A 13,038-nucleotide genomic window follows, 5' to 3' on the forward strand; every position below is an offset into this window, starting at 1 on the left:
GTCAGAATGCTGTCTAGTGAATTACCGTTTTAGGCAAATTTTCATTAACACCATTTAGTTTAATGACGGAGTCCTCATCACGGGAGGCAAAAACATGGACCTCCTGAGAGGAGAAAGCATTCCAGGCTTTGATCTTCACTTGCGTCGACCCTGTGAATCAAATCATAAAAAGATTGATAATCTTGACATTTACGTTATATTTAAAGTTTTTGTGTGTAAATCAAGTTAAATACCTTTAAGTGAGAGTTTAATATGAAAACTCTCCCTCTTTGAGTTCATTTCCCTGATTTCAGAAAACGAGTGACCGTCTCCAGTCATGGAGAAGAGGAGTAGCACCAGTTCTCCTCGGTTGAGGGAAACATCAATGGTAAAACACGGAGGACCTGAACAGACACCTCTCTTTCGCAGTATGGAGGCCTGGAGCCCAGATATCTTCTCCAAAATGCAAACCTGTAGAATATAGTCCATTAAACAGACTCTTCACGGTCACGTTTTATCTCTAGTACGTCTAGAACAGGACAGGCTTGTGTTTATTCATTTGGCAGACGCTTTCATCCAACACGACGTACAATTTTTAACCTATAGGGCATGTTGTGATCTGTGGGGGAAACCGGAGTACCCGGAGGAAACACACGCATGCATGGGGAGTTTTGAACTTGCAACCTTCTTTCTGCGAGGCAACAGTGCCAGCACCTGCGCCATCATGCAGCCCGCTGATTATCAAACACAAACATGGCTACTTGTCTTAAAAGTTAGTTATTCATTTAGCAAAATTAATCACTTGCTTGTAAACATTTTGATTCCAAAATGTTTTGAATGAGCTGTCATGGAGAAAAGTGGGAAGACTGAACCATAGATGTGTGACAGTCATAAATTTAGACAAGTTGCATGTTAACTTTGTGTTCCAGAGTTTAATTTGCACTGAAGGGGCTGATGGAAACCCCCAGGACTCAAATACAAAAGTCTTTAAACCAGAAAGTATATTAAAAAATTATGTGTTTAATGAGTTTCTGTGTTTGCAAATTTGCCACCACCAGTCTCATCTGATTTGATAATTAAAGGTTCAGTATAATTCTCAATGCCTCAATCATTTCTTTAATCAAATAATCACAGAGAATTATTGCACAAACATGCAGAACTTTGCATGATGTCGTTTGATTTTTGGTTTCCCGTCTGTTCACCTGCAGGTTTGTGGATCCTTCTGGAAAAGTGACCCCGTTAGAAGCATAAAGAGTCAGAAGGTGGCAGCCGGGCCCGAGTTGTTTTACTGATTCTGGATTCAATGTGATGTTCCGAGGAACATTTCCTCTGAGCACAGATAAGCCACCCAGCAGCCTTTCCTCAGCTTCACTTGTATAGACCACATTAGTTCCTGGAAATGGAACAAATTCACACATGCTGAAAAGGTTGAAAATAAAACATACAAAAGGAAAAATGTCTAATATAAATATCAAAATGTATATATTACATTACGGCCACCTTGGTGCATACCTGCTTTTGCTTCCATTTGAATTTGAAATGCTTCTCCATTCAGAGCTCTGTAGTTGGTATAGGGGAAAGACACGTTTCCAGCAAAGCACCTGATGACACCAATCTGCGCAACTGGTGTTTGAATGGCAATTATCTTCTGAGTCGTAACGTGTTTTTCACCATTGGTGCATTTAGCCACCACGACAAATGGACCAGGATGAGTGTAAGTGTGTACCACGCTTCTCTCAGTCCTGAGAAAACCCACATATAGGGACAAATGAGTACGTTGAATGTAGATGTTCAGTAAACATGAATTTACAACTTGTATCATAGAATTAAAAAAAAGATTTATTTTTGAGGATGCAAGTCAAATGTACTTTGAAAATTTAGGTAAAAATAAATTAATTTTCCTGAAGCCGGGGCCACACTGTGAGACAAATCCCTTGTCATGAACAGACTTGTGACATAAAACAACATGATGGTGATTTGCAAATCTGTGGTCATCCAGTGCGACCGGCTCTGCGACAGCTTATTGAGCACTCTCACAACCAAAGTCAGCCTCCATCAGTCTATCTGCTTAAAAACCTACTACTCCCATCTGCAATCAAATCATGAAAATACATGCAGGGATTGATGTGCTAGTCCACCGGCGAATCAATGCTGGAGGACTAGCACAGCAGCTAGTGATGATAGTGCAACACAAGAGTAGAATTAGCATCATTAGCAACAGTGGAAGCTACATGTGGACCACTCCTTTTTGGTGTTCAGGTTCGGAGACTAATAAAAGAGGTGTTAACGGTACTTTTGCTCTTTTAAGAGTTGTTATTTTGGTTAGCTGCTGGCAATTGGTGCAGTCTGGCTCACTGAATTTTTGTGTCGTACAGTGTGCCACCTCTCTGGAGTCCTCACAGTGCGGCATGAGCAGTCCAGTGCAACAATTGAAAAACGCACAATGTGGTTCAGACTTTATTGGCTGACTCAGATTCTCCCTCTAAATATAAACAAAAGGGACACGTCTTGTATTAAACATTTATGTATGTCAGATACCTTTTCCAAATGTTGATGTAGTTGATTCTTTCTTTGCAGTTGCATGTAATTAATCATTTGTGTGAAAAGCTGGAATCTGGTTCCAGGATGCAGCGTAACATCTGTTAGCCAGATAAAGCAAATGCTTTTCTCCTAATCTCTTTCTTACAACAATGGCCCCAAATTTATATGAAAAGAATTCAGAAAATCTCAGTTTGAGTGAAAAAATTGTATTTCAGCCCTTTTGTAAAGGGCACTCAGTGCTACTTTTGTAGGCTTTTGGGCAGAGCAGTGGACTCGAGTCACATGACTTGGAGTCGAGTAATTATTTTAATGACTTCTGACTTGACTTGATACAATGACTTGACTCGGACTTGAACGCCAACAACTTGCGACTTGAATCGACTTGCATCTGTTGACTTGATGACAACTTGTGCAAATTAGATATTTTAGCACAAAAGTGGCACGACATGGACAAAAATCATAAATCATTCTTTGTTCTGGGTTTGATCTTGTACTGCTAAATGCAGCAGCACTTTGTTTATAATCAATTTCAGTTGCTGTGTTTGAGCAAATAAATGAAGCTTGCTTTATTTCTGGAATTTATCATCATTGTCATTAAATTGAAGTTGGACACATGACCTGATTATGACTTGAAAATTCAAAGTTAACGACTTGGACTTGACTTGGACTTCCACATCATTGACTTTAGACTCGACTTGAACTTTGTTTTCTTTGACTTGGACTTAACTCATCAGTCCAGTCTGCAATCGCACTGCTGAGGACATCCATTTACCAAGATCCACACCAATTGGATGTCTTATTAGCACAGTCGTGATGGGAATTCCGGCTCTTTTTAGAGAGCCGGTTCTTTTGGCTCAGCTCACTAAAAAGAGCCGACTCTTTCGGCTCCCAAGTGGCTCCTCAGATTTTCTGTTGCGTAGAGTACATTTATAACCAACATAATTTAAAACTATGTAAAATTATTTACTAATGTAAATGTAAGGCAGTGACTGGAATAAGTCACAAGGTGTCGCTGTTGAGCTGGATATATATTGTAGATTTTAGCAATTTTGACCATTTGTCCTCTGCAGGACACCGTAGTTCAGTTTTATCGTTCGCGCGGGCGCCATTTTGGGTTCAGTGTTTACTGTGATTTGTAAAGGTAAGCACTATCTGTGGTGTACTGCAATGGTTTTGTTTAAAATAAGTGTTCCACTGTGTAAAATGGCGGTTTGCTAAGCATATAGTGTGTTTGTTGGGAGGTTCATGTGTTGTCTGATGACAGTATGAGTAGTTTGTGTGCACGTTTCGTTCTGTAATATAAGCGGCAATTTTGGGTTACATCCCCGCTAGTTAGCATAACCCCATTTGGGCAAAGTAATGCATTAGCTGTTCAGTTACGGTTTGCTGATAATCCTGCAACCTGTGTTTTGGGTCATACTCATTTCTGAGACCAAAGAATTGTGTAAAGATGCCTTGACTACATGATTATTTCTTGTTTAATGTGTTTTATTTTATATTTGTTGTTGGCTTACGCTGTGATTTGATAATGATGCAGTGTTTACTGTGATTTGTAAAGGCCAGCAGCGGAGTTGGAGTGGTGTTTGCCCCATCATCTAAATAAAGAAAAAGACGGCGCGGTCCGAGCCACAAATTGAACGCCTGTGTCCGACTGGTCTCTCTGTTGTGCACCCCCATCCAACACAAAATTACACAACGCAGAGTCCGGGGTGTAGGGAGGCCCCTGCACGGGTTGGGTTACATCTTTGGTGCCGTGACCCGGATTTGTGGCCCCTCGAGACCGAAGAGAAACCAAGGCCGTCACCCCCCCAGCTACGTCGCTACAGTAAGAGGTGTTGCCACTTGATGGGGTACTGAACTATGTTATAACTGCCTGTGCAGCTGTATTACTGGGACTTTCACCTCCTTTGAAAGTGTAATCTTGGGGCGGTTTTACTTGAGGGTTTTTGGTCATAGAAAAAAAAACTCAGAGACTTGAATTGAAGCAAGGATGTTAAATGATATTCCCTGTCTATAATGACAATCATTGAATATGGTTAAGCACTTGCTGCTAATTTGTGTCATTTACAACCTCGGGGCTGAATATAGTTGTTTAACTGCACTCTGAGTTTGATGCTGTTTTTCTGTGTGAATTATTATTATTATTTTTTTTTTGCGTTATGAGATGATAGTTGTCATACATCTGTGTTGTGTTCTATTTTACTAGAAATATATTGTACTTGTTCCCAGTGAAGCCTATTACAAGTAACCCACACTTAATTTCCTGTGCAGCTAAATTAGAGATACAGGACAGTAAAAATGATGAGGGACTATGCAGACACTCCAAAGAGGGATCAGCCTCACTTTTTGAACGAAGGGGCAACAGCTAGCACCAGTACAGTGGACCAACAGGCATCAGTGAAGTCGAAGCTGGTCACCCAGTTCCCCAGTTTCACTGGCCAGCGGTTACAGCACCACACCCCAATCAGGGACCTCACCGACTCTGGGCCGACCACACAACAGACCCCACCACCACCCATGCTTTCACCTCAGACTGATAGTGGTGTGGCTCCGGCTCGTGCGCCACCACTGCCCGGCTATGGAGGCCAAATGCAGGTGCCCCCACACCCATCTGAAATTCGCCCATGGTCAGTGCCAACCAATCAGACAAGCCAGTCCAACCACAGCCCCATAACTACAGCCCCTCCAGTGTTGCAGCCAGATGTACAGATAACCATGCCCCCTGCATTTTCCCCTCAGCACAGTGGCCATGGTCCCACTGCTACACCGGCTCCCCATGTTGCCTCATATCCCAACTACCCAATGATGACTGTCCCATTCAGCTCCCAAGCATACACCAGCCATCTGTATTCCACACCGGCCCCCCAAGCCACCATGCCAAGCCCCCTAACACTGCAGGCATTGGGCTTAATGAACAATCCCTCTGCAGCCAAGCTGAACCTTGAAAGTTCAAAGCATGGGCGGACCCCCTGTGTGCCCCATATGCCACTAGCTGCTGTACACGGCACTCAAGCTCCCCTCCCCTCACCTGCTGTAAGCCCCGACACTGTCATGCCCCCTATCGTGAACATGACCCAGGGAGGTTTTATAGCTCCACCCGGCACCCATGCCTCAATGCACGTACCACCCACTGCTTCAGACCCCCAAGTTAGTGGACACCCTGGCATACCCCCCCCAGCAGGTACATACTTCGTTAAGTACTCCTGGCGGGGCTGCAGCCAACGTTTACTCCCCACTAGCTGCCTACGGTGGTTTTATACAGACTCACCAAGTGAAAAATGTCCAAGTCTTCACCGGCAGTGCTGACAGTAAGGTGCTCGTAGAAGACTGGATTCGTGACATGCAGTATCTTCTTGAGGCAATAGAGCTCCCCGTCCACCTCCGCTTTTCCACGGTGGTGCGTCACCTAACTGGTGAAGCCCGAAAGCTGGTTTTGAATCTACCTCTCCATGACCAAACACCCGAAAGAGCATTTGAAGATCTGAGAGCAGAGTACGGCGACACACAGAGCTCCTCAGATCTGCTAGCTGACTTCTATGAGCGTGTTCAGAGGTCAGGGGAGTCTGCCTGCTCATATGCTATAGCACTGGAGGCAACACTGCGAGCCGTGGAGGAAAACCAAAGAGGAGGCAAGCCTTTCCCTGACCGTGACAGTAAACTCACCCGACAGTTCATACGGGGAATTAATGATGAGGATGTATATGCGAGAATCTCGCCGATGAAGCCCCGGCTTTTGAGTTTCCGTGAGCTGCAGACTGAGCTTCGAAATTTAGCAAAAGAAACTAAGAGATTCCAGCCTCAAAACAAGTCAAAGAAGACTTATGCTCAGGTACAAGTGGCATCGGAGTGTAGTATGAATGGGAAGGCAGAGAAGGCCAAACATTCCTCAGAGTGGTCTGAGCTAGCGGAGATGGTCAAGAAATTAGCATTGAGCCAGGAGGAGCAGATGGCCAAGTTGACCCACCTTGAATCGAGAATTAATGCTCCATCCTCTGCCACTCGACTGAGAGTCCGACCACCTCCTGGGGCTACAACACCAACACCGGTGGTCACATGCTACCGGTGTGGGAAGCAAGGACATATAGCACGGGTTTGCAGAGCAGTGCTCCCAGAGCCTGACCAGACATGGCCACATGATCCTCAGCCGGTGACTCCCATGGAGGGAAACACTTACTCAGCTCAGCCTTTAAACAAATAAAGCCCATGGTCGCTGGGGCAACCATGGGCGAGCAGCAAGTCCTCACACTGCAGGTGAACAAAGGTGACGGAGGAGAAGGCACTCCCCTAGTTGGTCCCAGGAATGAGGGGGAGGTGGAAGTCAACGGGATGAAGTGCAGGGCACTCATCGACTCTGGCTCCCAGATAACCAGTATTACGCATCAGTACTGGCGCAGCCACCCCACCCTCCATAAACAAAAACTACATCCCTCTAAGATACCCATAGAAGGTGCAGGGGGCCAGAGTGTCACCTACCATGGTGTGCTACGCATTAACCTAAAATTGTTGGGGAGAGAGTTTAAGGGTGTGCCGGCTTTTGTTGTCCCTAACACAGAGTACCGCTCCTCGGTTCCTCTGCTTGTGGGAACTAATGTCCTCCGTGCCTCCAGAAGCCACCTCCAGGCCACCTACGGCCAGCAGTTCCTTCTCCAGGTCAAGGAGACTCATCCGGAGTGGTACACCTCCCTGCTAGAGATTGGGAACACTGAACAGTGTGATGTGGATGACACAGTGGGCCCCGTCGTTTACACTGGCCGTAAGGTACACATTCAAGCAGGGAAAGAGATGGATTTAAGGTACAAAATAAAAGCTGGACCACAAAGAAAGACATATACAGCCCTAATTGAAGGCCACCCCTCCCTGCGGCTCAGCCAAGACATGCTGGTCGCCAGAGTTCTGGCTGATGTAAAGAAAGGATGTGCCCCAGTAAGGGTGATGAACCTCTCTGAGCATGCTATCACTATCAAGCCTCACACACATCTGGCCAAGGCATCACTGGTGGGAAGTATTGTGGACTTTTCAGACAGGATGCAGGGCAGTCATCATATTAGCGGAGGTGGAGAAGCATGTCTGGGTATGGGCCATGTGGTGGCAAGCCAAGAAGTGGATTTAAGTGGAGCAGACGTCGAGAACGAGCACCAGCGCTCCCTTCTTAAAGAGCTTTTGGAAAGGAACGTGGGTGTGTTCTCACAACACCCCATGGATTACGGCCATACAAAGACTGTGCAACATGAAATCCCTCTGGTTGACTCTAAGCCATTCCGACTGCCTTACCGTAAGATCCCCCCATCACAGTGGCAGGATGTGAGAAGGTTGCTGACAGAAATGGAGGCAGCAGGAGTTATCAGGCACAGCAAAAGCCCATACGCTTCACCTGTTGTGATCGTAACCAAGAAAGATGGATCACTAAGGCTGTGTATTGACTACAGGAAACTGAACTCCTGCAGCACGAGAGATGCTTTTCCTCTCCCCAGAATAGAGGAAGCCCTGGAGGCTCTAGGCCAGGCAAGATACTTCTCCACCCTTGACCTCACTTCTGGTTATTGGCAGGTGGAGGTGGCGGAGCATGACAAACACAAGACGGCATTCAGCACCCCCATGGGGCTGTTTGAAGCAAATCATATGCCTTTTGGACTGCAGAATGCTCCCTCCACCTTCCAGAGACTCATGACCTGCTGCTTTGGCGATCTGAACTTCACCCACCTCCTAATCTATCTTGATGACCTCATCATATTCTCCAAAACCTTTGATGAGCATCTGGAAAGACTGCAGCTGGTGTTCGATCGGCTTCGGGAGCATGGCTTGAAGTTAAAGCCTTCTAAATGCCAGCTAGTGAGAAAGGAGGTTCAGTATCTGGGCCACTTGGTGTCTGCTGAGGGGATCCGGACAGACCCAGAGAAGAACAACAAGGTGAAAAACTGGGTGAGGCCCACAAATCGCAAAGAAGTGTTGCAATTTCTGGGGTTTGCTGGATACTATAGGTGATATGTAAGTGGGTACTCTACCCTAGCTGCTCCCCTGTACCGCCTAACCGCGGGTGACCCCAGAAAGAAAAAGAGAGGGGGAAAGAACAGTCTGGCCACCATTCCACCCTTTTTGTGGACAGATGAGTGTGAGAAGGCATTTCAGACCCTAAAAGAAAGACTGACAAGCGCTCCAGTGCTAGGATATCCTGACTATAGCTTGCCTTTTGTTCTGCAGACGGACGCCTCAGGGGAGGGTCTGGGCGCCGTTCTGGCTCAGGTCCAAGGGGGAGTTGAGAGGGTCATAGCCTTCGCCAGCAGAGGTTTGAGCCCAGCAGAGACGAGGTATCCTGCACACAAACTCGAGTTTCTTGCTCTCAAATGGGCGGTCACAGATAAATTCTACGACCACCTCTATGGGCGTAGGTTCTCGGTACAGACAGACAATAACCCTCTCAAGTATGTTATGTCCTCAGCGAAGCTTGATGCCAAAGGCCAGCGGTGGGTGTCGAGGCTGGCTTCTTTCGATTTTGTTGTCCGGTATCGGAGGGGACAGAGCAACACAAACGCTGACGCCCTCTCTCGCATGTCTAACCAGGAGGTCATGCACATCCTGCAGACATTCCCTCAGTGGGTGGGTGTCGACGAACAGGGGCAGGGTGTGACACAGGCTACCCAGGAGACTCAAAGCCCCTCTGGCCATGGCGCGCACCCAGGGGAGGAACTAGAACTCGGGCCCCCTACATCCACTGAGCCTTACAGGGATGTGGGGATGGAATCCCTGCCCACCATGACCAAACAGGAGATTCGTGCAGGGCAGAAAAAAGACCTTGTTATTGGCCCTGTCTTGCAGTATAAGAGTATGAACCAGAGACCACGCCGCAGTGAGCGAAGGAGTGGTGAAGCACACGTGTGCCTTCTCTTAAAGGAGTGGAGAAGGTTAGTGGTAAGGGATGGCATCCTGTACCGCTGCGTCCAAGACAGCCAAAGGGGAGTAGTTGAGCAATGGTGCTACCAGAGGATTTGCGTATATCAGTTAAGACTGCTCTCCACGATGACTCAGGCCATCTTGGTTTTGAGAGGACATTGCACATGATAAGGGAGAGATTTTTTTGGCCACAGATGTTTCAGGAAATCAAGGCTTGGTGCGAGCAATGTGAGAGGTGCTGCCTTAGAAAAACTCCAACTGCAGGAGTCAGGGCCCCCCTGGTCAGTATCCACAGCAGTGCCCCCTTGGAGCTAGTTTGTGTGGATTTTTTGTCTCTGGAGAAATCAAAAGGTGGTATCGAAAATGTCCTCGTGGTCACTGACCACTTCTCACGCTATGCGCAAGCATACCCCACTAAAGACCAAAGAGCCAGCACAGTGGCTAAGGTGCTGTATAGAAACTTTTTCTGTCGGTTTGGCTTCCCAGCAAAATTGCACGCAGACCAAGGGCGCAATTTTGAAAGTGCTGTGGTAAAGGAGCTTTGTAAATGCACCGGCATCACTAAAACCCGCACTACGCCTTATCACCCACAGGGCAATGGCACGACCGAACGGTTTAACCGCACCCTCATGAACATGCTGGGGACACTAGAACCTCACCTGAAGCCCCGGTGGCACGAATATGTGGATGCAATGACACACGCCTACAACTGCACCCGCCATGATTCGACAGGGTACACACCATACTACTTGATGTTTGGCAGGCACCCACGTCTCCCTGTCGATTTGGTGTTTGGACTATCAACCACTAATGGGTCGGGGGGATATAGCGAGTATGTCCAGACCCTGCATGACTGCTTGTCACGGGCTTATGCACAGGCTAATCAGGCCTCTCGCCAGGCTAAGGGCCATCAGAAAAGATACTATGACCGACACGCAACCAGTCACAGCTTCAGTCCGGGTGACAGAGTCCTGGTTAAAGTGTGTCATGTGGAGGGGCGAAGCAAACTAGGAGACAAGTGGGAGTCACGTCCATACATTGTGGTGAAGAAACAACCAGACATGCCGGTGTATGTGGTGCGATCGGAGAATGGTGATACAGAGAGAGTGGTCCACCGCAACCTACTCACACAGTGCATGTTTCTTCCTGTGGAGCAGGTGGGAGAGGAGGCAAGGGAGGAAATGGAGCTTGACGTGGAGGAGGTTCATGGAGGAGAGGTTGAGGACACAGAGGACAGTGGAGAGCAGGCTGGTGAAGAAATCAGACAGGAGGAAGAGTCAGACACAATCAAGGACGGGGAGGCAGATAGCCTGGAAGGGGGTGTGGAGGGAGTTTCACCTGAAGCATCAAATACATCTCTTGCCCCAACAGGACCAGAGGAAAGGGACACAGGGGCAGGACAAGGGAGTGAAGAGGGGAGGGGGAATGAAACTGCCAGGGGCACCCCCTCATCTCCCAGACCAAGTGAACCAAGGAGGAACTTGCCGAGGAGTCGGCATCCCCCAAAGAAACTGACTTATGGGTCAAGAGTTATTGAACCAGGGGAGGATCAGAAGAAGATAGAAAGGGGATGGAAGCTGTGGCAGAGGGCAAAAGCAAAGAGGGCTGCAAGAAACATGTAGGATAATACAACCAGTGTACCCATACCAATAGGATACACACATAGACATTGTTGCATTATACTGCGCATCTTCCACCACCGCTATTCTTATATACATTTTGAGACTGTTCTGTTTTGTTTTGTTTGATGACCGGGACGCCATCACTTAAAGAAGGGGCGGATGTAAGGCAGTGACTGGAATAAGTCACAAGGTGTCGCTGTTGAGCTGGATATATATTGTAGATTTTAGCAATTTTGACCATTTGTCCTCTGCAGGACACCGTAGTTCAGTTTTATCGTTCGCGCGGGCGCCATTTTGGGTTCAGTGTTTACTGTGATTTGTAAAGGTAAGCACTATCTGTGGTGTACTGCAATGGTTTTGTTTAAAATAAGTGTTCCACTGTGTAAAATGGCGGTTTGCTAAGCATATAGTGTGTTTGTTGGGAGGTTCATGTGTTGTCTGATGACAGTATGAGTAGTTTTTGTGCACGTTTCGTTCTGTAATATAAGCAGCAATTTTGGGTTACATCCCCGCTAGTTAGCATAGCCCCCATTTGGGCAAAGTAATGCATTAGCTGTTCAGTTACGGTTTGCTGATAATCCTGCAACCTGTGTTTTGGGTCATACTCATTTCTGAGACCAAAGAATTGTGTAAAGATGCCTTGACTACATGATTATTTCTTGTTTAATGTGTTTTATTTTATATTTGTTGTTGGCTTACGCTGTGATTTGATAATGATGCAGTGTTTACTGTGATTTGTAAAGGCCAGCAGCGGAGTTGGAGTGGTGTTTGCCCCATCATCTAAATAAAGAAAAAGATGGCGCGGTCCGAGCCACAAATTGAACGCCTGTGTCCGACTGGTCTCTCTATTGTGCACCCCCATCCAACACAAAATTACACAACGCAGAGTCCGGGGTGTAGGGAGGCCCCTGCACGGGTTGGGTTACATAAACAAATGCAATATATCAAATATTTACCATTTCTATGGATTTAATAACTGAACACTTTAAGAAATCTCCATTTTCTGACTGCTGGCGCTCATTTTCTCACTCTAATATCCACAATTTAAGTTCTTTGCTAAAATAATTCACAGTGTTACGTTCACAGGTCGCTGTTGGAATTGTATTCCATGTTCTTGAGGCGTGTTACGAAAACACTGTCTGTCCAAAGGTGCTTCGTCTGAAGGGGATCAGACAGTCACCCCTGGAACTCGCCCTGGTTGATATATTGTCTTTTTCTTTTTGTTTAATGTACTCTTGTAATGGAATCGGAGCCAATCCATGTAATATTTTAAACATAAGTATTGAATCTGTATATCTAATCATGTTTTCACAGCTCAGTATTCGATATTTTCAAGAATTCTGCAATGATGGTGTGCTTTTGATTTTCTGTCTAGAACCTTTAGCACTTGATTATATGCTGTAGTTATTGGTTTAATGTGGTTTTGTTTGCCTTTGTCCAACTGGATATACATTAAGTCATGTGTGAAACAATCATAGCATTAAAATAAAGTTTTGCTGACTCTAGTGTTAAGTTTTCTCTAATGTATTTAAAGTTTGATATGTTGAATTTCATTCTAGTTACTGTTTTTTTTACTTGTTGCTTGAAGGTAAGTTTTGAGTCTGGAACAACTTCCAAGTATTTATATTCTTGCACCGTTTCTAATTTTTTTCCATGTAGTATTACTGATGGATCTGTTTCTTCATGAGGAACTCTTTTGGAGAAAAACATGCTGACAGTTTTGGCAGAATTCAGGATTAGTTGGGAATTTTCCAGCCGTTCAGTAACCCTGATCCTTACAGATGTCAATGTTTTTGCTGCCAAGTTTTTATTTTGGCATGGACATATATTACTGCATCATCAGCATACATTTGACAATATATGTCTGGTAGACAGCAAAGTGGGAGATCATTTATGTAAATACTGAACAACAGGGGACCCAAAACTGACATCTGTGGAACTCCATGATTGTATTCACATATTCTAGATGTTTTGTCCTGTACTCTTACACATTGTTTTCTTTGTGATA

General features: G+C 45.9%; 1 protein-coding gene across 2 annotated transcripts in view; it reads right to left on the reverse strand.

The window, feature by feature from the left end:
- Positions 1-13,038, reverse strand: part of LOC107390174 (polycystin-1-like protein 2) — a 67,102-nt gene that overhangs the window by 40,902 nt on the left and 13,162 nt on the right. For both annotated transcript variants that reach the window (XM_015966739.3, XM_054747057.2), the window contains exons 6-9: positions 1,492-1,721; positions 1,182-1,372; positions 234-450; positions 26-150 (exon numbers count right to left, since the gene is read on the reverse strand). In XM_015966739.3, the coding sequence (XP_015822225.2) occupies positions 26-150; positions 234-450; positions 1,182-1,372; positions 1,492-1,721 (763 nt within the window). The remainder of the gene's footprint in view (positions 1-25; positions 151-233; positions 451-1,181; positions 1,373-1,491; positions 1,722-13,038) is intronic.

The sequence above is a fragment of the Nothobranchius furzeri genome, chromosome 14, assembly GCF_043380555.1.
Source record: "Nothobranchius furzeri strain GRZ-AD chromosome 14, NfurGRZ-RIMD1, whole genome shotgun sequence".
Classification (NCBI taxonomy): Eukaryota; Metazoa; Chordata; class Actinopteri; order Cyprinodontiformes; family Nothobranchiidae; genus Nothobranchius; species Nothobranchius furzeri.